This window comes from Balaenoptera physalus (genome assembly GCF_965194825.1).
Source record: "Balaenoptera physalus genome assembly, chromosome: 8".
Lineage (NCBI taxonomy): Eukaryota > Metazoa > Chordata > Mammalia > Artiodactyla > Balaenopteridae > Balaenoptera > Balaenoptera physalus.
This window is the reverse complement of record NC_138887.1, coordinates 6,778,584-6,804,230: the sequence shown is the minus strand read 5'-3', so window position 1 is coordinate 6,804,230 and position 25,647 is coordinate 6,778,584. Positions and strand designations below refer to the sequence as shown.

General features: G+C 49.8%; 2 protein-coding genes across 9 annotated transcripts in view; one reads left to right on the top strand and one right to left on the bottom strand.

Annotated features, from left to right (window-relative positions):
• LOC309665343 (up-regulator of cell proliferation) overlaps nucleotides 1–1,357 on the bottom strand; it is a 102,764-nt gene extending 101,407 nt beyond the window's left edge. The window contains exon 1 of one of the 2 annotated variants that reach the window (XM_082471543.1): nucleotides 1,235–1,357. The gene's annotated coding sequence lies outside the window, so the exon portion shown is untranslated. The remainder of the gene's footprint in view (nucleotides 1–1,234) is intronic. The other variant, XM_082471545.1, reaches the window with a different exon arrangement.
• LOC309665356 (ubiquitin-conjugating enzyme E2 D4-like) lies at nucleotides 1,288–24,942 on the top strand (the record flags this gene model as incomplete). 7 transcript variants are annotated; one of them, XM_082471606.1, is made up of 6 exons in its annotated part: nucleotides 1,582–1,699; nucleotides 8,554–8,617; nucleotides 12,908–12,939; nucleotides 13,035–13,112; nucleotides 15,520–15,650; nucleotides 21,875–21,987. In XM_082471606.1, the coding sequence occupies 5 exons, from the start codon at nucleotides 1,676–1,678 to the stop codon at nucleotides 15,547–15,549; spliced, it is 228 nt and encodes a 75-aa protein (XP_082327732.1). In that variant the 3' UTR covers nucleotides 15,550–15,650; nucleotides 21,875–21,987. The 7 variants fall into 7 exon arrangements, with proteins under 7 accessions (XP_082327729.1, XP_082327728.1, XP_082327726.1 ...); XM_082471603.1 differs by lacking the exons at nucleotides 8,554–8,617; nucleotides 21,875–21,987 and adding an exon at nucleotides 20,764–21,865 and having other exon boundaries at nucleotides 1,288–1,699; XM_082471605.1 differs by lacking the exon at nucleotides 15,520–15,650 and having other exon boundaries at nucleotides 21,875–24,942.
• Nucleotides 24,943–25,647: the final 705 nt, after the last annotated feature.

Genomic DNA, 25,647 nt, shown 5'->3' with positions numbered 1-25,647 from the left:
TAAATAAATAAATTTTTTAAAAAAAGGTCACACTCATCTTTAAAAAAAAAAACTATAAAAATCTATGTAAAAAGTTTAGAAGACTACGTTCTAGACTACCAAAAGGAAGTAGAAATGGAATGTTTCATTTGCTATTCAACACAATTCTGTTTCTTTTTTCTAGATTATACAAGTGATGCAAATCCTCTGGAAATTTTAGAAATTAACATTATTAGTATATTCACCATCCAGGGCTAACCATCACTGTCACTGAAGTTTACAGTCTCACACAAACTTATAAACATTCATAAAAACTGAGGATCATCTGTTCTATGAGGGGAGAGCCATGTAAACAATGTGGGGATGGATGACTCACGGACTAACAGGAATTTGTGTTGCCATGCTACACCAAGGGGAGGTGGTGCCCAACCAGGGCCATTCAGCGGGCGATGGCTTGAACTGGCTTTACAAGGTGAGTGATGGCTGTGCTTTAGGGGAAAAAGAGAGAGGAAGTTTTCTAGACGGCAACCAGGAGTAAAGGAACGTCAAGGCAGCAGTGATGTAAACCCCCGATAGTAAGCCAGACTGGATGACACCGGATTTTGAAGGGCCTTCCATGTCACGGGATGCAACCCATGCAGGCCACGGGGCATCCTTGAAGACTGCTGGACAAAGACATGGCCGGGGACCATGGAAATGTCCGAGATACATTTTATATTCCGCGTACTCACATGCAGATGACCATATGTCCTGGTTGGTCAGAGACAGGCGCAGATTACACCTTTGGTCCTAGAGTTGCAACCCCTTTCAGTCTCAAAAGCGCCCAAATTTGGAGGATAAATATTATCATCTACACACACACACACACAAACACACACAACAGAACTTTCACAATTCTCACCTTTATTATGCGAAATGCACTGAGATTTTGCATTCTATTTTATTTCATTAAAAAATATATATATTGGTTGCAACCCATTAAACTGACTTTGACACACTGATAGCTCCTAGCCCAAAAACTCTGACCTAGATGCCTATCAGGTCTTGGGAAAAGGGGGAAGAAGACAGTTAAGTTTGGATATGTACAGTTTAAGGCCGTGGTTCTCACCCTTGGCAGTGCATCAAAATCAACTAAAGCATTACTGAAAATGCGCGTCTCCAGGTCCACTGCATATAAAGCTCTACTACGTGTATTTCTATGGAAAGAGCTGTAACATATTTGACACATAACACATGAAAGCGGATGAATACTTACAGAATTAAGTTCAAAGCAGAACCACTACTGTCAGGAGTATGTGACAGCCTGGGATGGAACACGGCGGGGGGGTGGGTCAGAGGGCATGGCCGCGGTACCTCCTGGGTGCTCGGCGGGTCCCTGTTAAACCAACGAGCGCCCCTCTCTCCGCCAGCCTCCCTAGACCCTCACTGACCCGGGAGGTTGGGTCGCGGGTCGGCAGAGACCAGGGAAGAGGCAACCGGCGGCGCGGCCGCTCCGGGTCGCCAGGGCCGGCTCCGCTCGCCGGCGCCGGGACGCGCCGAGACGCGCCACAAGCGGAACGCCGCCCCATAGTGCCCCGCGGCGCGCACGCGCAGGCAACCGTTCCCAGATTGAAGCCCAGCGCGGCGGCCGAGCCGGCCGGGGGCCGCCTCTGGCAGCCCCGGGCCGGACGCCCCTGTCCCCAGCAGCCGGGGCAGGATGGCGCTGAAGCGGATCCAGAAGATAAGAAGTCCTCCCGCCCTCGGGCTCCTTGCTAGTCCCAAGCGTCAATTCGCGAGCGGGGGTGGCGCGGCCGCCAAGTGAACGGCGGCTGAGAAGGTACAGAGCACGGTCACACCTGCCAGTGGGGAAAGCAGAACCAACCCCCGCGCGGCCTTAAAAGGGTACCGCGCTACACGCGGGGCGGGGAGAGGTCACGTGGGGCTAGCGCGGGGCGGGGCGGGGCGAACGGAGCGTCTCGCCCCGGCACTTGGAACTGGCTGCGGACTCCCCACGCTTTGGCCCATGTGCGCGGGCCGCCTGGGCAGAGTGACGGCGGCGGGCCCCAGAGGAAGGACGGCATGCCCTTGTGGGGGGGTCCGGAGGGCTGAGCAGAGGAGTCGAGGTTGGAGCTGGGCCCTAAGAGATGAGTAGGATCTATGCAGGTGCAGAAAAGGGACAAGGGCATTCGTGGCCGGGGAGAGACGACGTGGTTGGGCTTGGGGCGGGGACGGGATGACTGGGGTTTAAGCGCTGCTGGAGCAGGGGATGGGAGTGCGTGGGCAGGACTGGGGTGGGCCTTAGGGGCAGTGCTGGGATAACTTTTTTATCCTGTAAGTAATTGGGAGTCCTTGCAGGCGTTTAATATATTAACTAGAATTTGGAAAATGCCCAACAGTAGAAGAAAGAAAAGGTATTTTCAGTTCTGCCATATTTCAGTTCTGTTTGTTGACATTCTAGCATATCTACTACCAATCTTTTACCTACACTTAAAATAAATTATGCTATATTTTGTATCCCGCTTTTTCATATAGCATTAAACGTGGGTATTTGTCATGTTGTGAAATAGTATTCATAACTGTAATTTTTAACATTAGCATTCCGTAAGTACGTTACCAGTAACTTATTTAATCACTACCTGTAGTGAATAAACACTGGACGTGGATGTCAGAGGGCAAGGCACTTAATCATTCCCAGCCTCCGTGTCCACATGTTTTTACAGGTGTTCTTTTGAGACTTAGATGATACATGTTTAGTACATGCTTGGCGTATATCAAGTGCTCAGTATGAGTTAACTGCCCCTGATATTCTAAATTTTATATAAAGTAAATAATGCTGTAATAAGCATCATTGTGTGGTGAGCTTAGGCTTGATTGCCAGAGGTGAGATTGCAGGACCTCTAAGGGTATGGCTCCTTTTTAATAAACAGCTCTCCAAAGAGGAATGTTTTTGGCAAATTATTCTCTGAAAGAGGTCATCTGTCATCCTAGGACTTTGAGACAGGTGAATGACATGCTCAGATCTGTGTTGTAAAAAGAGCCTCTGGCTCTGATGTGGCCTGGAGTGGGCCAGACACTGGAACAAAGGGAGAGTGGAGGGTATTGTGAAAGTCCAACAAAGGCTTCATCCAAGTGAATGACCGTGGAATGGATACCGAGGCAAGAACTGTACTTGGATGATGTGGAAGGGTAGAATTGACAGGACTTGAAAAAGAGTATGTGGTGAAAGTGAGAGAGGGAGGTGCACAAGAGGGGTTACTGGGTGGATGGTAGTATTATTGCCTATGTTGGGGAATCAGACATTTTGAGGGCAGGGAGCAGGGTGCGGGAGATAAGGAGGGTAGGTTTGAACTTACATGTGTGAGCATGTAGGCTGGTAAGATTTACAAAAAGGAGAACTAGGAGTGACAAGTTTGGACCTTGAGGATGACATGGGAACCGTAGATGTAAGGTAATTGAGGCCACAAGGCCAGGGAGAACTTTCCTTGGTAGGAACCAATACAGGAAATAACCAGAGCTGGTTTCACCAGTATGTGACTCATAAGGTCTCACAGGGCCCCTTGCTATGACAGGCCCTGCCCTTGGTTTAATGCTGTGCAGTCACCGTCTTGAAATTCTCAATAGTTTTGACGAAGAAACCCCGCATTTTCATTTTGCACGAGGACCCTGCAAATTCTGTATCAAGACCTGGAAGAAACAGCCCACAGTGGTCAGAAGACATCACTGGGATGAGTTAGGAAGCCCTGGCTGCAAGTAACAAGAGACCCAGCCACCCTTGCTCACAGAATTGGAGGTCCATAGAGCTTTGGAAGTGATTTTGGAGCTCCTGCTCTGTTTTTGTGAAATTCTCTGGACTGAGTAGCTCTGGGCCCCAGAGCCCACTGGACATACCCTGGGAGACAAGGAGGCGTTGGCTTCCAGAAGTTCTCAGAAAGCCCAGCAAATCTTTTTTTTTTTTTTTCCTTTACCCCTTGTTATGAATCATTTCACATGCTCATTCTTGAACCGGTGGATGGTAAGGGGTGCAGCTACTCTCAGACCTGGAGCTGAAGGTGAGTGTGCCTCTCCTGAGGGACTGGAGCTGAACAGGAGCTCTTCAGGACAGAGGAAGAGGAGTGGGAGCCAGCAGTATGAGGCCTGCTCAGGAGACGGCCTTGCACTAGCTGTCCCCTTAGCTCCCAACCCACAGCCCGTGCCAACCAACTTCATACTTTTTAAAAAAGTTTTTTCCAAAGAGTTGACTATTTGTACATGAACTTTCAGTTTATTGATAAAGTATTTCCTTCAATTAAACAAGAATTCACATGTAAAAATCTGAATATGTGTCAGTGTAACGTTTCTAAATGTCTTCAACAGGGACAGGGATTTATGTGGCAGTATTACATTTATGTTTACATCAATGATTATTTTTTGCATTTTAAAGCAATATGTATCCTTTAGAGAAAATTTGGAAAATACCCCAAAATGCAATCTTTTAAAAAGTCATCTGTAGCCCCACGAGATGATTACGGTTAACGTTTTGATAAGATTGCATTCCAGTCTCTTCACTGTGAATGTATATGCTTCGGATTATCATAGTCACGTGGTACATCAAGTTTTATATTCTGCCTTTTCCCCCTCTTTTTACCTTAATGTTGTTTCATGACTTTTACTCCTGTAGTCTTTAGAAACGATAATTTTTAATGATTGCATAATACTTGATTTAGCTTTTCAAAAAAAGTTAACTCTTTTTCTGACTATGAATGTTAGTTGTTCTTCAGAGAGAACTTGGAAAATCAGGGAAGTATAGGTAATACCATATTTCATCTACTCTTAAGATGAACTATTTTTTACATTTTCACATCTCTGAAATTGGGATGCTGCTTAAAATCGCTGTCAGCCCGGCAGCAGTTGTAACTTGGTTGTCACCATCTGTATGTGAAAGCCATGTCCCAGCAGTGTATGTTGAGGTTAAGTGCATTGTTGGTGTGTTGAGTAATTGCTTTAAAAATGTCTTCAAGAAGATACTGTGGGGGGGAGACACAGGAGGGAGGAGATATGGGGATATATGTATATGTATAGCTGATTCACTTTGTTATAAAGCACAAACTAACACACCATTGTAAAGCAATTATACTCCAATAAAGATGTTAAAAAAAAAAAAGATACTGTGACTTAATGCTGAAAATAAAAGCGTTTGTGGACACAGGCTCAGAAGCAGAACAGTGGGAATTAAGCTTCATATCAATGGAATAAATGTTGCTGGAGAAAGGACTGCAGTTCTTTGTTTCCACGCCAAGCTAGCCAGATGCTTCATAGACCACAGAAAGGAAGGTTCCACCTACCCTCAGGTCGGTGAGGCTGGGTCACCTTTATTCACCGAGGTTTGTGCAAAGAGATTGTGTATTGTGGGCCTTTGCGGAATGGGTATCAGTGGCTTGGAAGAAAACTCCAGAAACAGTATAGTGGAGGACTGTTTAAGAATTGCCACATCATCATTGCCTGGAAGGCACAGAGGATGATCGTGAGGACATCCGTGACCCAGGGTTAGTATTGGACTCTAAACAGGGAGAACCAATTTATTTATTTCACTTGTTTTTCCTTTTGTGTGTGTGTGTGGTATGCTTGAGTGATTGAAAAACAAAAGCATGTGCCCAAGTGAGCTTAAAGCTGAGTTTTAAATTAAAAGTTTTAAGTGTAAAGAATATCATATGATATCACTTGTGTGTGGAATTTTTAAAAAATGAGACAAATGAACTTATTTACCAAACAGAAATAGATTCATAGACATAGAAAACAAACTTATGGTAACCAAAGGGGAAAGGGTTGGGGGGCGGTAAATTAGGAGTTTGGGTTTAACAGATACATACTATAAAATAAACAAGGACCTATTGTGTAGCACAGAGAACTATATTCAATATCTTGTAATAACATATAATGGAAAAGAATCTGAAAAAGAAAAAATATATATATGTATAAGTGAATCACTTTGGTGTAACCCAAAACTAACACAACATTGTAAATCAACTATACTTCAATTAAAAAAGATATTTTTAAAGATAGCAAGAACACAACCCACAGAATGAAGGAAAATATATGTTTGTCAAATATCTGAAAAGGGACATGTATCCAGAATATGTAAAAATTCTTACAACTCAACAATAAAAGACTGTCCAATTAAGAATAGAAAAAAAAAAAGAATGCATTTGGTCTTAGTTTAATTGCCAGTGTGTTTTCTTTCTTAGTTGTATATAAGATGGTGGTACCTTGAATGAGATCTTGGATTCAGTGAAACACAGTAACAGAATTGAGTGTGTAACTATTTAAAGTGTAATGGTTTGCTTAACTATTTTCCTCTGGTAATCTGCTATGCTTTAACCTTCTTTTCCCTTTTCAGGACTCACTTTTATCATCAATGTTATTCATAACAATAATTATTACACAATTTTAACCTGCCTAGTCCTTTACAATTTATAAAATATATTATTTATGTGTTTATTGAATAGGTAATAAATTCCCATGATTCAAAATTCAAAAAATACAGAAGGGTCTACAGGAGAAAGTCTCCCATCCACTCCTGTCCCCAGCCACCCAGTTTTTCTCCCAGGGTGTCATCAGTGTTATTAGTTTCTTCTGTATTCTTCCAGTACTAGAGATCTCTATCCATTCCTCATTCTTTTTGTAATACTAATGACTGCATCCTCTATGCCCTGTTATCCTTGACTCTTTACTGGGTATACTTGTGTACGTTACACACATTACAAAATTATAGCCAAACATTAGTGCTGGCCGGTTGGCAGGCACGTGTTATAATTACAACTGAACAGTTAATTATACTGAGGCCCAAAGAGGTCAAAGTTATTTTCCCAGTGACAGAGCTGGGACTCAGACCTGGGTCTTCTAGCCGCTATTGGGAAAACACAGGAATGCGATATATTAGTGAACTAGTTTCTTTCACATCACACTGTTCTTCCTTGAAATGCCTGTTAGCATTTGAAACTCCTTGGTGCTAGTTGGAATCTGCCAGTTGAGACCCACTTCTGGGCTTTCAGGAATCATCAACTGTTAGTAACCATTCAGCACACCTTTTATGAGGTATATGCGCTCTAGGGACAGGGAACAGCCCATGCGAATGCCTGCAGGTGTGGAGAAACCTGGTGAGTTGGGGGGGAATTGGCCAGTACTGCTAGCTTTTCCTGCCCCTGACTGCTCATCTGGTCTCTCTGGGATTCGCCTTAGTGCAGAGGGTATAAACAGTCCCCTACAGAGTGGTAGTGGAGGTGTGCAGGACACAAAGCAGAGGGAAGCAGGAAAGGAACTGTTCTGAGGAGGTTCCTGGAGCCATACTGCATTTTTGAGCATGTCCTCTGGTCCGCTCACATGACCTTAGTTGTTCCCCAAGCTCATTTCTGTTGCGACAACTAGTAATGCTGAGTACTGAGTGCTTACCAAGTGCAACCTATTTAGATACATCAGATACTAGCTAAGAACTGACCGGTGGTATACTGGTAGGTGTTTAAAAACCAACCCTCTGGGATGAAACATGGCCCTGATTTGTAACACTTGCTGGCTTCTGTGATATAATTATTCCCACCGTGGCCAGTTATATTTGTGCGTATGTGGGATAAGTACCGGATGGCCAGAGAGGTGGGGGTTACTAGAATGATTAGCATGCCCGGAGATGATACGGTGGGATCAGGAGGGCCTTTGTGGATGAGCTCAGTTTCAGGCATAGTTCAGGTAAGGAAGAATGTGATCGTCCAGGTTTAAACTCCACGTGCGTGCCCCAGACCCTGGGGTTTGCCATCCCCTGAAGAGTTTCCCTGCCACCTGATGGACCATTACTTGTGCCTCCTTCCTTCTCTTCAGAACCTCTCTGGAAACCCCAAGAAGTTTACCCAGATCTGGAATCTGGGGAGAGTGCGGAGTATTAGGAAACATCCTAGTACATGCAAGCTAGAGTTTGAGTCACTGCCCAGACTCTTAGGCCTTGAGGCTCATGCTGGGCTAGGATAACTTTTGGGGATTGTGTCTACAAGTTGGTATCCCATTAAGGGAATCTAGTTATGATGTAATTCCTGTCTCCCCCGTTGGTACATGGGATAGCTGTGCTAGACTGATTCGCATGTGCTTCATCTCCCACTTGGAGTCTTAGGACTCCCATACAACCAGAGGTGTGTAGGGCAGTAGGGGAGGTACAGAGATTGAAATACAGGAGCCCTGTCCTTAACTGGGCACCTCCGCTGGGCTAAGTGCTTCCATTCAGGAGCCCAGAGCTAAAACCCAGCCCCTGCCTTTCTCCACCTGAGTGGGTGATGGGGCCCTGCCCTCTTCCAGCTCTATGACCTTGGGTAAGTAATTTAACCTCTTTACATCTCAATTTTCTAACTTATTAAATGGAAATGATAATACCTTCTGCCCACGTATCTTCACAGCCACGAGTAGACCCTTGTTTTCAAGGGTATTGCAGATCACTTGTTTTCCTTAGCCGGGCCAACCCACTCCTGAGGTCCGGGAGCCCCTCCCACCAGGAGAACACACTTCTGGCCAAGAGGTGTGGGGTTAGAGCAGCATCCCCAGTTCACACACCAGCTCTGAGCTCACTGTCTTGTGTTTCAGGAATTAACCGACCTGCAGAGGGACCCTCCTGCCCAGTGCTCCGCAGGACCTGTGGGAGATGATCGTAAGTACCTTTCAGGGCTCCAGAACCCAGGAGCCTTGCAGTCAAGACCCCCAAATTTATCAGCCCCTCGGGTTTGTTTGGTTGTTTGTTTAAGAAAACCTCTCGTCGTTTTCCCTTCATTTGGTTGTGAATTGCTTTTTCATTAGACGCCTTGAGTTTATAGCCCACCTGGTCAAGATGCTGCCAGAAATCACCATCTCCCTCCGCTGGGGCACAAGAAAGCCATGTTGTCCTGAGGCACATTGGCTTCTGCAAAGTGCCTCTGACCAACTACAACTTGGGGTGTTGGTATAAAAATGGTCATGAAGCTAATCATGGAGGGCCTGCTGCTGCTGCACGAGGGGGCAGAGCTCTGGGGGTTGGTGAGGGGCGGGGGGGTGGCTCCTGGCCTCTGCGAAGGGGAGGGGCAGTTCTTTTCTCCCACTTCTGCTCTTCCCCAGGGGAGACGGAAGGAGCAGCGCTAGCCAGCCCTCTGCCACCCTCTATAGCCGACTGGCCATAGGCCAAGCTGCCCAGCACCTGGGTGTTCCGAATCTGTACTCTGCGCTCCCACTTCACCTCCACTTTCTGAGCGTCTTAGGCTCTGGGGCACACTCATCCTTTACTGTGAGGCTGCAGTAGCTGCAGCTGAAGGAAAAGTAGGCCGGGAAGGGAAAGACTGCATAAAAGAAGGGTGATGTGCCCTTCAAGGACACTGAAGAATTAAAAACACGGACTCAAGCAGAACTTGTACACCAATGTTCATTGCACCATTATTTACAATCCCCCAGAGGTGCCCAAGTGCCCATCAACAGATAAATGAATAAGCACAGTGTGGTATATATATACAACAGCATATTATTTAGCCGTAAAAAGGGGTGAAGTTCTGACACATGCTACGATGTGGATGCACCTGAAAACATGCCATGTGAAATAAGCCAGAAAGAAAAGGGCAGATATTGGATGATTCCATTTACATGAACTAACTAGACAAGGCAAATTCATAGAGACAGAAAGTAGAGTAGAGGTTCCTAGAAGCCGAGGGGAGGTAGAAATGGGGAATTATTTCGTGGTACAGAAATTCTGTTTGGAGTGATGAAAAAGTTTTAGAAATGGATAATGGTGGTTGCACAACATTGTGAATGCACTTAATGCCACTGACTTGTACACTTAAAAATGGCTAAAATGGGGCTTCCCTGGTGGTGCAGTGGTTGAGAATCTGCCTGCTAATGCAGAGGACACAGGTTCGAGCCCTGGTCTGGGAAGATCCCACGTGCCGCAGAGCAAGTAGGCCCGTGAGCCACAACTACTGAGCCTGCGCGTCTGGAGCCCGTGCTCCGCAACAAGAGAGGCCGTGACAGTGAGAGGCCCGCGCATCGCGATGAAGAGTGGCCCCCACTTGCCACAACTAGAGAAAGCCCTTGCACGGAAATGAAGACCCAACACAGCCAAAAATAAATAAATAAATAAATTAATTAATTTTTAAAAAATGGCTAAAGTGACATATTTTATGCTGCATGTTTTAAAACTTTTTTTATTATGTTAAAGTACAAGAAAGAAGAATTTCACAGAGCTGGAATAAAAGAGGAAGTGGTGTCATGTGTGTGTGTTCCTGCATGTCCTGTGGGCTAAGGCTTAGAGGAGCTGAAGGTGGGCAGACAGAGCCACTGAAAATGGCAGATTCCGAAAGCTTTATGCGAGAGTTTAAATAAATTTTTTTTAGAGCAAAACAGAAATGATTCCCATTGTATATGCAGAGTTAATGAACAAGGGTGGCTTCACGTGATTGTTACCCGATCTGTGTTGTCCTTCCAAGCGTCCCACATCTTGCTAACGTATTTTCCCCTCTTACCTGTTGCTTGAGATAATGTAAGCTAGGGTCACTGGTAAGCTTGGACTGGTACTGACGCAGGCACAGCTTTCTAAAGGTGCCCCTCGTTGCTTCTCTGCACCACACGCACTCTCACCCTTCCCTGCCGCCCTGTGCTGGAAGGTGGCTATCCTCATCCGAGAGGCTAGCTGCCCTCCGTACTCAGTACCTGAGGGTTTTTTTGGTTTTTTTAAAAAATTATTTATTTATTTATTTTTGGCTGTGTTGGGTCTTCGTTTCTGTGCGAGGGCTTTCTCTAGTTGCGGCAAGCAGGGGCCACTCTTCATCGCGGTGCGCGGGCCTCTCACTGTCGCGGCCTCTCTTGTTGCGGAGCACAGGCTCCAGACGCGCAGGCTCAGTAGTTGTGGCTCACGGGCCTAGTTGCTCCGCGGCATGTGGGATCTTCCCAGACCAGGGCTCGAACCCATGTCCCCTGCATTGGCAGGCGGATTCTTAACCACTGCGCCACCAGGGAAGCCCCAGTACCTGAGTTTTGATGAGGTTTGTAAAGCCTTGGAAACTAGCTAACCTTTGGGGGCCATTTCATGCCTGCCCTGTGGGCAAGTAGCCCCTTGCCAGCAACCCTCTGCAAGTTCCTTTCTCTTCCTCTCTCTTTTGGGGCCTTCTCTTCTGACTGTGCCCCCAAGCCCTGCTCAGCCCCTCAGCAGACCTCAGGGGTTAAAGTGAATGGGACCAAAGGGTCCCAACCTGTTTGCCAGAAGGAGCCACTCATATTAGCTACTCCTCCCCATGGGCTCCTATTCTCTAATATGTTAATTATCAAAACCACTTATTTAATAAGGAATTCTATTCTATATTATGATTAGGCAAATGTGTACCTACCAGCTAATGATTAGCATGAGTTGGAATAAAGGCAGTCAAAAGAAAAATCCATTAGCTCAGACAGCCTTATTGTAGGTAAAGGTGTTCTCTTCAGTAGCATTTCTTGAAACGTTTAAAAAAGGTCACGGGCTACTCTGTCTTTGGATACCTCTAGGGGTTTGGGAAACCTCTCCTTTGGTCCCTTCACTTGCCCCCCCCCCCCCATGCCTTGGCAGTTTCCTATCCTGCTGTCAAGGGTAGAATCTCTGAGACATTTGAACAGGCGGCAGGAAACCCGGTACAGGACCAGGTCTGAAACCTTGGGCTAATAATTCCACACTCATCATGGAGCCGGAAGACAGAATTCCCTGGAGAATAACAGCCCCCTCAGATGCTCTCAGCAGCCCACTCGGCGGGGGGCGGGGGGCAGATAGGTGCTTTCCACAAAGACTGGAGTAAACTGTCCTGGGAGCTTTGGAAATGAGTCACTGGCCCACTCTTAGCCCAGCCTTGCTGAGTGCACAGGAGCCTTCCTAGGAGTGGGTACAGCAATGAAAGTAGCCTGAGACTCCAGAGAGGGCAGCAGGCATGATGTGTAGCAAGAGGAGGCTCTAACCCACTAAGGAGGGAGCCTGGCCTGACCACCTAAGGTGGGGACCCAGGAGGGGAGCACAGGGGAAGACCCCCTTGTTCTTGCTCTCGGCTCTGTCACCTAGTCCGTGGAGCACAGGGCACCGCTTGGGGGATATGTGAGAGGACACAGATGGAGGGTGGCCGCATTGAAGCCCCAGGGCCACGGGCATTGATTGGCTCCTGAAAGGACCCTTTGGAGAGGACTTCAGAGTGAACTGTGAAGAACTAAGGAGAAAGATTTATAAAAGTAATGTGGAAAGTGGCTAAAGCCTACCTAAGGCTTAATTCTATGCAAAGAGAAGACTGAATTGCAGTTTACTGGCAGCTGGGTAGTGAGGAATTTAATTCTGTCCTTAGAAGAGCTGGCCTCTGTCCCTAGCCTCTGGGAGGCGATCTCTAAAACGTCCTGCCTGATAGGACTGTCTGTTTACCCAAAGGCTGTGACCCACACCAACAATGTGAGTGAGGGTGAGGGCTGGCCACACTAGCTAGACCAGCCACGTGGTTTAAGGTGGAGGCTTTGGGTCAGTGCCGGAGGAGCTGGAGCTTTAGATCAGCCACGTGGGTAGTCCGTTAATCCATCCCGCTTCCGTGATGGAGCCCTCGTAGAAGCGCTGCACGCCGAGCCAGGGGTGAGCACCTTGCAGGCAGCGTTCTGCGTGCTGTCACACGTCAGTGCCGGGACGCCAAGGAGGAGGACGGCGGAAGCTCTGCACGTGGACCCCTCCTGGACTGTCCCCGTGAGCTCTTCCCTCAGCCGATGTTGATCGGTAGCCTTTCCCTGTGATACACTGGAGCCGTGAGTACAACAGCCTTTCACGAGTCTGGAGTCTAGGCAAGTTACAGAACGCCCTGCAGGGGCGTTTGGTGTCAGAAGTGAGGGCAGGCTTGCGTGAACGGCACCCTCTGAGCAGAGCAGCTCCTTTTCGGTGGAGAGACGTGTTTGTCAGGGAGCCTCACTTTCCCGTCTCTCTTTTGTCTTGCAGTGTTCCACTGGCAGGCCACCATCACGGGCCCGGTAGATAGCAGATGCTGAGGGCACCCCTCGCTTTGCTTGTTGCGCTGTACGCTCTCACGAATGCACTAATCCGCTTTCGGTGTCTCATCCTCCAGAATGACAGTCCTTACCAAGGAGGTGTTTTCTTCCTGACCATCCAGTTTCCTACCGATTATCCTTTCAAGCCCCCAAAGGTAAGGACGGGACAGGGACAGCGTGTGATGAAGTCACTGGTACGGAAAGCTGCACCTGGGACTCCTCCACCACCATGGGTCCGGCCTCCCAGGGATTAAACTCTGGACTTTCAGAATCCATTCCTCCTGTGAGCAAGGGCCGGTGTGGTGAGGGCTTCCTCCTGAAGCCGTGGTTTCAGGGCTGCTCCTTGTAGGGTGGCTGAGTTGGGGCGTGTCTCGGGCTCCAGTTCCCTTCTCTGCCGTCCCTTTCCCTCTAGGACAGGGCTTCTCAGCCCCTGTCCCAGGGACATTGGGCAATGTCCTGGGATATTTGTGGCAGTTAAAACCTGAGGTGGGAGGTGGGGAGAGGATGGCTTCTAGTATCTAGTGGGCGGAGGCCAGGAATGCTGCTCAGTACCCTGCATTGCGTAGGACGGCCCTGGATGTCCGCAGGTGGAGAGACCCTGGTCTGGGACCCTGGCAAGTCACCTCCTTCCCGCACCCAGAGGAGTCCTGCCCTCATGAGACTCTCAGTCCTGTGTGGGAGACATTCAGTATGAGAGCTGGGCCACGCAGGGGAGAAGCACAGAGCAGGAAAGTGGGGCAGGACAGTGAGGGCGGATGGCAGGGGGATCGCCCTGAGCATGGGAGGGCCCACAGGGAACTGGGGGACAAGCCTGTGTTTGGGGGCGAGGAGATGCCAGAGGGGTGGCCCATGGCATGGGGTCTGTGGCGTGCTGTGGTGCGGAGAGGCTGAGCGGGGGCCGGGCTGGTTGTGAAGCCAGGGCAGGTGGCACGAGGGCAGGCAGAAGAGGCAGATTCTGGAGGATTCCAAGACGGAGCCAACAGGAGAGGCGGCAGGCCAGATGTGGTCACACAGCAGTGATGTGTATGTGATTCACATCACTTTTAACATATTTTTATTCTTCTGATTGGAAAATCAATAAAAATTGGTTATTTTAAAATTAGAACATTTGGAGAACTAACTAATATACAGATGGAAATCAGTCTCCTTATAAACTTATCCCCAGAGAATATCACAGCTGACAGCCCTGTGTACACTCCTCCAGGATTTTTCTTCATACACCAATATATATTTTTATTCTTATTTTTAAAATAAAATTGTCAATTCTGGTTGTGAATGAGAAAACTGAGGCTTTGAATGGGCACGTCATTTCCTGAAAATGGCATGGCTCATGGTGGAGGGTGGGACTTGAACCCAGATGTGTCAGCCTATTTTTTTTTAACTTTTTATTTTGAATTAATTTTAGACTTAGAGAAAAGTTGCAAACATAGTACAGAGTTTCCATATATCCCTGTCCAGCTTTCCCTGAAGTCAACATCTTACGTTACTGTAGTACAAGTATCAAATCCAGGAAATCAGTGTTGGCCACGATACTCTGAACTAAACTGACAGCCTTCCTTTTTTACCAGTTTTCACTGCTGTCACCCTCGTGTTCTAGGACCCCGCACTGCATTTATTGTCTTGTCTCCTGCATCTCCGCAGCCTGTAGCAGGGCCCCCGTTTCCCCTGGTCTTTCATGACCTTGATGCTCTTGCGAGGCATTGATCAGTTATATTGTCAGAAGTTCCTCATTTGGGGTTTGTGAGATGTTTTCTCAGGGTGAACTAAGGCTTTACGTTTTAGCAAGACTTGCGCAAAAGTCTTGAGTCTGTCTCAGGGCCCCCGATCTCAGGGCTTGTGATATGTCTTACTGCCCTGAGGTTGATCTTGATGGCTCAGTTAGAATCAGACCTTTACCCCGTGTGTGCACGTTGTATCGAAGCCGTGGGAAGAGGCCCCTTTGGGCTTCTCAGCCACAGCTCTTCCTGGGCATTGCCACCAGAGGCCATCTGGTGCCTCCGTATTTTAAATCATGGTTAAACGTGGTTAGGATCCCAGAGACCTTGCCAACTTTTAGCAGGGGAGACTGGGGTGTGCTGGGCACAGGCGGGCAGATGCTAAAATAACTCTCTTGAGTATGACTGTTATTCCAAGGGGTTTGGTTGCAAAAGCGTGTTTCATGGTCTTGAATCTACCCCCCTCGCCCCTTTCCCTGTTGAGAGATGCTGCAGTGTGTTGTAAAGTAGTAATCTTCCATCTTACCTCCTTCATTAGATTATAAGCTGCTGATGATCTTTCTTAAAATAAACAGGATGTAGTCCTGTATGTCTCTTGGGCATTTTCAGGATTCCTGACTGCCCAAGGACGAAGAGAAAACAGCGCCTCTTATTAAAAGACTGAAGTAAGCCCTGTGAGTTGGAGAGGTGTGTGCTAAAAAGTCCTATCCTCTACAAGAGAAAAGAGTGTTTCTGTCTTTTTAAAATCTCCTTTCCACAGGAGAACAAGATAAAGTAGACTGAGGTTTTGGCAAGAATTTTCTGACTCTGAGGGGGATCTGGCAAGACTGTGTGATCTTCTTTATAGGCGATCTTGGGGGATAAGGCAGATACTTAGTGCCTGAGACGCTTTGGAAGTTTGACCCATCCTGGAAGAAATCATTTGGTAATAGATGATAAGCCTCCCATACACACAGCTTCCTCTCCTCATATTGTGAAGTAAGTTGTTTTTTGTTTTTTGTTTTTAAACAACAGCTCCTGTTTATTTTTTTATTTTTATTTATTTATTTTATTTATGGCTGTGTCGGGTCTTCGTTTCTGTGCGAGGGCTTTCTCTAGTTGCGGCGAGCGGGGGCCACTCTTCATCGCGGTGCGCGGGCCTCTCACTGTCGCGGCCTCTCTTGTTGCAGAGCACAGGCTCCAGACGCGCAGGCTCAGTAATTGTGGCTCACGGGCCTAGTTGCTCCGCGGCATGTGGGATCTTCCCAGACCAGGGCTCGAACCCGTGTCCCCTGAATTGGCAGGCAGACTCTCAACCACCGCGCCACCAGGGAAGCCCGCAACACATTTTAAGACTTGCCTTCAGAGTTCAAAGGTTTGAGATTAGGTGAGTGAGGAGAAGGGTAGGAAAGGGGTTCGTCTAATTAAACCTCCAAAGAGAGGGAGGAAAACTGAGGGACTTCAAACCTCTAATGTCAAATTTGGCCCGGTCTTTCCTAAGGTGGTTTCAAAGCTGGTCCACTCCCAGAACAGCCATATGAAAATAATGTCTGGGTGAGTAGGACCAGGGCGTGGAGAAACACTAAAATGCTGCAACCAAATGTCCAGGATCAATTGCTTAAGATCATGTATCTCCGTGATATCTCTGGTCCACAGAGAAGAAAATGTATCACTCCCACCGTTAGCTTTTCAGATCTGCTGTGGAGTTTGGAAGGAAGCCTACAGACCTTGCAGCTGGGCGTCAGCCATAGGTGACCACGGGAGGCTCCTCTGCTCCAGAAACTGCCGAGCTGTAGCACAGCTTCATTGCTCTTGCTTTCCAGTGAGAGTGCTGAGATTAGTTACCTCCACTTCCTCGGCAGAGCAAGCAGCAGTCTGAGCCTGGCCTGCATTTCCTTTATGGGGCTCCCCATTTAGGATCCTCTGTTACCACAGCAAGGCTGCTTTCTCTGTTCCATGGGCCCCGGTCCCTGCCTGTTACCATGGTGACGGTTGCCCTTTTAATTTTTGTCTCTTTGCTACCCCTTCAGTCTCTACCTAAACAAAATGATAAACGTTTAGGTGTCCCCTGGGAACACTGTCGTCACACGGCTCTGCCACTTCAGACAGGGGTCACAGTGCTCCTTGAACCACACGTAACAAAGCACAGGAAGGCAGATTCACGTTTCAGAGACGAGTCAGAGGCTCAGAGAAGAAACCTCCAGGCCCAGGTTGGTGTTGAGACACTGGGTGCCGTATTTCAGCCTTTCCGGGGTAATGGCTTACGACTCCCAGCAAGCTGATGGATTTTCTCAGTCCCGTCGACATTTCCCCAGGCCTGCTCGCCCTGTTGGAGGTACGCAGTAGAAAAAGTAAAATTATCCCTTTGGGGGCTTCCCTGGTGGCGCAGTGGTTGAGAATCTGCCTGCCAATGCAGGGGACACGGGTTCGAGCCCTGGTCTGGGAAGATCCCACATGCCGCGGAGCAGCTGGGCCCGTGAGCCACAATTACTGAGCCTGCGCGTCTGGAGCCTGTGCTCCGCAACAAGAGAGGCCGCGATAGTGAGAGGCCCGCACACCGCGATGAAGGGTGGCCCCCGTTTGCCACAACTAGAGAAAGCCCTCGCACAGAAACGAAGACCCAACACAGCCATAAATAAATAAAAATAAATTTTAAAAAATTATTAAAAAAAAAAATTATCCCTTTGGGATCCCCTGTATAAATTACCGTTCACTCTTCGCTAACTGGAGTGGCGCTCTGTGCCTGCCAGAGCCCTTGGACAGGCCACCTCTGTGCTGCTCCGCAGGCCCGTCCCTGGCAAGTTCCCTGGACTCTGTCCCCATGGGAAACTTGTTTTTCATGCCTTCCAGGGCTCAGGTCAGCCTGAAGGACAGGCATCTTAGGCTGAAAACCTTATTTTAAAATGCACCGTGGTGCAGGCAGCTCCCGCGTAAGCCCCAGGTACACATATCACGTTTCCAAGGCGAGTCCCAGGTCAATAACTGGACAGCAGATCTGAAAAGCTAACGGCGGGAGTGATACATTTTCTTCTCTGTGGACCAGAGATACCATGGAGATGCATGATCTTAAGCCATTGATCCAACATGAACAAACGACTTAGCCCTGGCCAAAAGTGTCTCAGTTTGCAGGACGGTGCCGAGATCTTGATCCTTTGTCAGGCTACGGGAAGACCCAAGAGTTCCAAGAACACGGCAAAGGGTCAAAATCTCCCGACAAGGGATGAAAACCCAGAACACCAATGTTCAACGGCCTGGCAGCTCACAGCTGAGCTACGTGTCAGCACCGTGGGGTCCCACACCACCCGACGGCAGATGCTCAAGGGCGGGCAGGTTTCTGTCTCTGAAATTCAGGAGAGAGTCTCCTGAAGTTCCAGAGAGGTGCTTATGGGACTGGTCTGCAGAACTCCTGGCCCGAGGCCTGTCCTGGCAGAGGCAGAGAAAGCCTTGAGAGCAGCTTAGGCCACCCGTCCCTCCCGCCCTCGCCTGCCTGCCCCTCCCGTGCCTCTGTTCCTCCAGCTCTTCTCGCTGCGACACGTGCTTCCTCCCTGGCCGCACCGGGTGAGGACTGGATGAGGATTAGATCTAGCCATGAAAGCTGGTCCTCTGGGAAATGGAGGATGGCTTACCAGTGTTACCAACCTGGGTCATTGGACTATGTAATCAACAGAAATTGATAAGAGACCAGACAAGAAATTCCGGCAAGGCTTTAGCGGGACTTGAGCGGCAGCAGGGGGAGTGAGAACAAGTAACAGGTGCCCTCGCTCGCTCCCTGAGCCGGAGTGGGCCTGGAGGGGTGGCGAGCGAGCCGGTCCCTTCAGTGGGGTGAGGGTGGGAGCCGACGGCTGGGTCGGGCTGGAGAGGAGGCTTCGGTGGTCTGCCCACCCCCTGGCCGGTGCTGTGTGCAGGGATCACGTGCAGGACCCCGCCTTTGCTCCACGCACCTCAGAAATGGCAGTTAGGTTTTGGCCTTTTTGTATCTTACTGCTCATAACTGACCCCACCTGCGCATGCGTGCAGTTACTTTTCAGTCCCTTACAGTTTCTTTGCATTCTGTTGCTTGAGGAGAGGAGACGTTTGTCCAGGTGCAAGCACTCCAGGAAAGGGTCCCGAGTCCCAGGTCCCAGCCTATCTCGCCAGCACCCCCAAGACAGCAGCCTGGTGCCATGCAGGCAGGCAACGCTCGCCCCTCAGGTCTGGTGTTCTCCCCCGCCCCGTCTGCTGGCCTCATCATGACCACCACCGGGGTTTCTCTTCTGTTGCCAGAGAGATTTTATTAAAAACAAAACCAAAAAGCTATAGATAATCTGCTGCAAACCCCCTATCAGACCAAATAGTGGCTTCTTGATTTTCCTTAAAAGAAAAGTCTCCTTCTTATCCCATCTCCACCCCACTTCTCCCAGACTCCCAATCCTCACCCTTCAGAGAGGCCCACTTGATCTCTCCAGCTCCCCGCCACAGAGCTTCCCTCGGGATGCAGGGGCTTGGCTGGGCTCCCCTTTGGGAGGTGATGACAGAACTGCCCCGTTGGAGCCGGCCTCTCACCCCTGCTGCCCACCTCCATCACCGCAACAGCTCAAGGGCCTAGTCACGGGTGGGGGAGGGGGAAGGCCATCACTGCTGGCTGGTCACTGTAATTACTCTCTAATGACTTTAGGTGGCTCTATGCAAGCATCGATTGCGCACTTGCCAAGGGCAAGGTGTGAAGGGGAGGGGAGAGGAGGAGAATTATAAAAAAACATGATGCGGCTGCCTTCTGGGAACTCACTGGGAGACCACAGGCCTCAGGAAGGAGGTGGGACTAGGGTAGGGTCTGATGGATGGATGGATGGGGGAGAGGGTCCTGCAGGCAAAGGGAGCCCTTCAGCAGAGGCTGGGTTCCAGCATATTCTGGGAGCTGACTCAGCACCTGGGGATACTCCCGCACATGGCCCTTCCCAAACTGGGGCCCTGTTACCTTCTGGGAGCCACAGGGGTCACCAGGACACTAGGGTAAATGGAATCACAGGGCTGACCTTTCTGGAGAATCATTGAAGGCAGAGGAGGGGCAGGATGAATACAAATGTTCATACTAAGTGGATGGCACATGTCATATAAGCTGGTGTGTAAGACCATTTCACAGCCTAGGCCCCCAGGGAAACAAGCACCGTCACTGGACCAGGGACCTCTTAGGGGCAAGGACACAGGCACAAAGCTGCATCTAGCCCTCTATCCACGTGAAGAAAGGAAAGAAGTGCCACTAGGCCTGGGCCCAGCCTGGCCTCAGAGTTTGCTCTCGGGCGCAATAACGGCCCGGCTAGGGCACAAGAAGGCCAGCAGCGCTCAATGGGCAGAATGATCCACCAGCCCCAGAGACAAGGATGTGGACGGAGGCGTGGGCCATAACGTTGAGGGTGGCAGAAGCAGCAAGGGATTTAGGGCTGGCTACCCTTCTGAGGAAGGTTGCAAGTTCCGTGTCAGATGTCCAGCAGTGGGAGTCCCCTGGCGGTCCAGGGTTTAGGACTCCGCACTTCCACTGCAGGGGGCACGGGTTCAGTCCCCGGTGTGGGAACTAAGATCCCGTGTGCCGCGTGGTGTAGCCAAATACATACACACACACACACACACACATTGTGTGTGTGTGTGTGTGTGTGTGTGTGTGTGTGTGTGTGTGTGTGTGTGTATGTCCAGCAGTGCAGGCTCAGGACGCCTTCATCCTGCAACAGGAGGGACTAACAGAACCTGTCGACATCTTTGGGTTTAAAACGTCGGCAGGGCTCCCCTGGTGGCGCAGTGGTTGAGAATCTGCCTGCCAATGCAGGGGACACGGGTTCGAGCCCTGGTCTGGGAGGATCCCACATGCCGCAGAACAGCTGGGCCCGTGAGCCACAGCTGCTGAGCCTGCGCGTCTGGAGCCTGTGCTCCGCAACAAGAGAGGCCGCGACAGTGAGAGGCCCGCGCACCGCGATGAAGAGTGGCCCCCGCTCGCCGCAACTAGAGAAAGCCCTCGCACAGAAACAGAGACCCAACACAGCCAAAAATAAATTAAGTAATTAATTAATTAAAAAAAAAATGTCGGCAAAGTTGTAGTTAAACCGCAAAAAGCCCATCACCTGTGTCTTCTGTTGCCTTTGAGCCTCATGGAATTCCTGCCGACTCCTTGCTGCGGGCCCGCCCGTCTACAGCAGGGAGCTTGGCTGATGCGCGCACGTCTCCGGGTCTTCGAGGCTGAGGCCTCAGGCGAGACTTGAGAAGCTGGAGGCCCTCACAGCAAGAGCTAGCAGAGCAGCACGCGTGCCTCCCCTGTGGCCTTTGTAAGTGGTTGGGGTGGCAGGGAAGAGCACTGCTCCTCCTGAGGGAGGAGGTTTTGCCCCTCCTGTGAGCCACCTCGTACCGACTTGTGGCTGCCCCTGGTTGCCAAGCCTCACGTGACAAGCAGACCGCGCTGGCCACTCCCTCCCTGAGGGCCTGCGTCCCAGACCGAGGCCAGGACTGAAGCCCTCCCACCTTCCTGCCACTGACCGCTTCCTCCCTGTGTAAATCATAACAGGCACTCAGCTAGGAACGTTTGGGTTGGTTGGTTGGTTGGTTTTTAATCTCTCAAGATGTGAAGGATTTGTTTACTGGATTCCACTTACCATGCAGCATAAGTAAGTTTTCTTTCTAGGGCAGGAAAAGCAACGATTTCATTTCTCGAGCTCTGTAGTAATGTGGCCGCGTGTGGCTGGAGCAGAGAGATGTAATCCTGGTGGTTTTTAGGAAAATGCTTTCCTTGCTAATTGACACTTCTGTGGAGGAAGACTTTGAATAAACACCTCTTCTTTCCTACTGATGGCTGTGGTCTGAATGATCGTGTCCCCTCAAAACTCCTATGTTGAAATCTTAACCCCCAAGGTAATGACATTAGGAGGTGGGGCCTTTGGGAGGCGATTAGGTCATAACGGTGGAGCCCTCGTGAATGGCATCAGTGTGCTTATACAGGAGGCCCCCAGAGAGCTCCTTTGCCCCTTCCACCATGTGAGGACACGTGACGGCCATCTATGAACCAGGAAGTGGGCTCTCACCAGGTCCCAGATCTACCAGTGCCCTGGTCTTGGACTTCCAGCCTCTAGAACTGTGAGAAATGAATTTCAGTTGTTTGTAAGCCGCCCAGGCTGTGGTGTTTTGTTACAGCAGCTCGAATGGGTGGAAACCCTGGGGGACACTGCTGTGGCAGTTCTTTTTCTTAACGTTGTTGATTCTTCTAGGCAGTGGGCTCCGGTAGATGTTTACCAGCATGGTCCCTCCACACTTGGGCCCAGATGCCTTCAAGACACAGCTGCCCTCAGAGTGTGAAGGACACTGACCATTTGGAGCCCTGCTGTCATGCCCTAGATCTGCTATCCAAGCGCACCAGGAGAGTGTCAAGAAGTCAAGAAGATCTGAGTCTATCCACGTGCAAGAACAGTATACAGCCTTGTGTGAATGACAGAGCAATTTGCTAAGGAGAAGAGAGAAGAGTCCTAGGAATGACCTGTGGAGACATCTCACATTCTCAAACCAAGGAACAACCAACAAGAGGGAGATGGCCAAAAGGAAATAGGAACTCGGGAAAAGCAGGAGTGGGAGGGAGAGGGACGTGGACAGGATCTACACACAGCAGCCAGAGGGACATTCTTATTTTTAAATAAATTTATTTATTTATTTATTTATTTTTGGCTGCGTTGGGTCTTCGTTGCTGCGCGCGGGCTTTCTCTAGTTGCAGTGAGCAGGGGCTACTCTTCGTTGTGGTGCGCGGGCTTCTCATTGCGGTGGCTTCTCTTGTTGCAGAGCATGGGCTCTAGGTGCACGGACTTCAGTAGTTGTGGCACGTGGGCTCAGTAGTTGTGGCTCGTGGGCTCAGTAGTTGTGGCGCGTGGGCTTAGTTGCTCCGCAGCATGTGGGATCTTCCCGGACCAGGGCTCGAACCCGTGTCCCCTGCATTGGCAGGCGGATTCTTAACCACTGCGCCACCAGGGAAGTCTGCAGAGGGACATTTTTAAAACATCCCTGGATCAGGGACTTCCCTGGTGATCCAGTGGTTAAGACTCCGTGCTCCCAATGCAGGGGGGGCCCAGGTTCGATCTCTCGTCAGGGAACTAGATCCTGCATGCCACAACTAAGAAAGATCCTGCGTGCCACAACTAAGACCCGGCGCAGCCAATAAATAAATAAATAAACATAAAAACATCCCTAGGTTACATCCTCTCTGTTTAAAGCCCTCCAGGGATTCCATCACACCGAAGACTAAAGTCCTCCCCCTGACCCACAGGGTCCTACAGGATCCAACCCTCACCCATGCCTCCTTCCCTCTCTTTTTCTCTGGGCTCCCACCTCAGAGCTCCAGCACCTCTTGTTCCCTCTGCCTGGAACACCTCTCTCCAGATCTTCCACAGCTGCATCCCCCACCCTCCCACCCCCATATCCAGTCTCTGCTCCTGTGTTACCTCTGGGAGGCCTTCCCTGATCTGTCAAGCTGAAATAGGCTACCACACACTAGAGCAGGAAGTGGAATCCTAACGTCCCCACCTTCCCACACCAGGGACCCCTCAGGCTTCTTTCAGTGGAGCCCGGGTCTCCCTGCTCTTCCCTCATCAGTGTGGATGGACCTGGTCACCACACTGAGCTGACCTAGCGCCAGAACAAAGGGACCTGCCTCTTTGGTCTGCACAGCCTGATTCAGGCAAGGTAGGGCCTCCCCCAGTTGACTAAAGTGTTGAAGCGTGCTCCCTAGTAGGCCTTCGGGATCCAGGGCCCCCAGGCTGGGGGCTGGCAACCAAGTGGATGAAGGAAACTGGGAACTAGGACGTGTTTAAATAGGAACATTCCCAGAGAAAGAAGAGAAAACAAAGACACGTGGAGCCAAAGAAAATAAGGAACAAGATCAACACGACTGTCTGTGGGTTGAACTCCCCTGGAATATGGAGGCTAAAGGAACTGGGGTGGATCAGAAAGTCACCTGAAGGTCAAGTCTGAGGAAAAAAATGACAGCAGAGATGTTACTGAAGACAAAAAAAAAAAAAAAAGACTAGAAGTCGGGAGAGCTGGGAGGCCTCCATTTACTAGAGTTCATTTTTCCGATGTAAACACATTAGCGAAGTCAAAGTGGAGAAACGAGGAGACCTGTACACTGCAGAAGATTCAGGGTGGTTGGGGAGTGAGGAGGGCTGCAGACAGAGCTGCTGAAGGCAAGGAGTATTTGGCCAGGACCGAAGGTTTCCCCAGGGTGGGACCAGGTAACTGCTCTGCCCATCAGAGAGATGTCAGAGTTTCTGCCTGTAAGACAAGCAACAGTGATGTGAACAGAAATGAAAATGGACATAACAAATGAAAAGTATTTGTGTCCAAATAAGGTGTACAAGCCCTTAGGTGCACAGTCCAGACCCCAACACCTTAAGATTTTGGTAACTGATTTGGCAGCAAAATCTGACCTGAACTGCCATGAGGCTATTTAGAGTCTTTCTATAACCCACTTAACTGATTTTTCAGACGTCACTGCAGAAAAATGAACACGTTTGATTACCAGACTCTGCTCGGGATCCTGTGGTAGGGTTTATAGAGTATAAAGGGTATATGCGATATTTTCTGAAAGCTGAACGACTCAATTCCAAAACATGGAATTCTAAGGGGCTATGGGACTGTGGATCTGAATTTTAGGGAGTGGGGGAGTTCTCTAGAGCAGAGAAGGAAGCTGTGAGCTGCTGTGGGCCGGGCATGTGTCTCTGTTTCCCTCCAGGTAGGTCAGTCATAGTCAGGTGCAGGTTGAGGCATGGTGGGGCCCTTCCATCAGGCAGCCAGGGCCTGGAAAGAACTAGGACCATGACGGAGCAGGACCCTATGGGGCCCTCCCGGGGCAGACACCCCGCCCCTGCCACCATGTCCTCTGCCTGCCTCTTGTCTTTAGAAAAACTTTAGCCTCCTAGGCCTTCCCTGAGTTCCAAAGAATAAATTTAATCAGAGAAGTGAGAAAATGCAGAAACAAAGGAAGTCAAGCAAGACAAAATAATAATAGTTTAGCCACTAAGCAAAGTCAAGGCCCTTTACTGCCTCCTCAAGGGCTACAGATATTATTTGGAGCCATATCCTTGAGCTATTTTTTGCAGATACTGAAGCCCCCACTAGGTGGAAGAAGTTGACCGCGTGCTGCCCACAACCCAGACTGGTTGGAACCAGAAGGTTGACGATGTTGATTACCGGTTACCTCACCACCAACCAATCAGAAGAATGTCCACGAGCTGACCACACACCCCTCAGCCCCCTTGCCTCACCCTATCTTAAAACCTTTCCCTGAAAGCCAGTGGGGCAGGGGGCAGGGGGCGGGGGGGGGGGGGAGCTCAGATCTTTTGAGCGTTAGCTGCCTGGACTCCTTGCTTTGGCGCCCTGCAATAAATGCTGCACTTTTCCTTCACAACTTCATGTCAGTAGATTGGCTTTACTGCACTGGGGCCAGTGGACCCAAGTTTGGTTGGGTAACAGGACCAGCGCGGGGCAGGTTCTCATCTCTCCTCCGTCACCGCATCCTCTACCTCACTAGAAAATGCAGGTGAGGTCAAAGAAACACGACAGCACTTTGAGTTAGGTTTGTGGCAGTGTGACCATCACTTAGTGTTCATTTTTATTCTTCTCATTAATTCATGCCTGCTTCATTCATACATAAAATTTCTTTTGAGGGTCCACAAAAAGGATCGGGGGATCCCGTGCCTGTCATGAATCCAGGATTCTCAAGCAAGTGCTTTAACTGCAACAAGAGTTGAAGAATAAAATGCACAGGGCTCCGCTGAGTATAGCGAACAGGGGGCTGGGTGGGGTCCCTCCGCCGGACCCACAGGGCGCGCCCGGGCTCGGCGGGACAGAGCACGGGGACGCGCAGAAGGCCGCGCCCTCCCTCCACCCCCTCGTCCAGCTGTCTGCAGACTGCAACCCACACGCGGGGCCCAACTCCCCAGCAGCCCTCTAGACGCCTAGCCAGCACTCGGCCCGCTCACCCTGGCCCCGCCTGCAC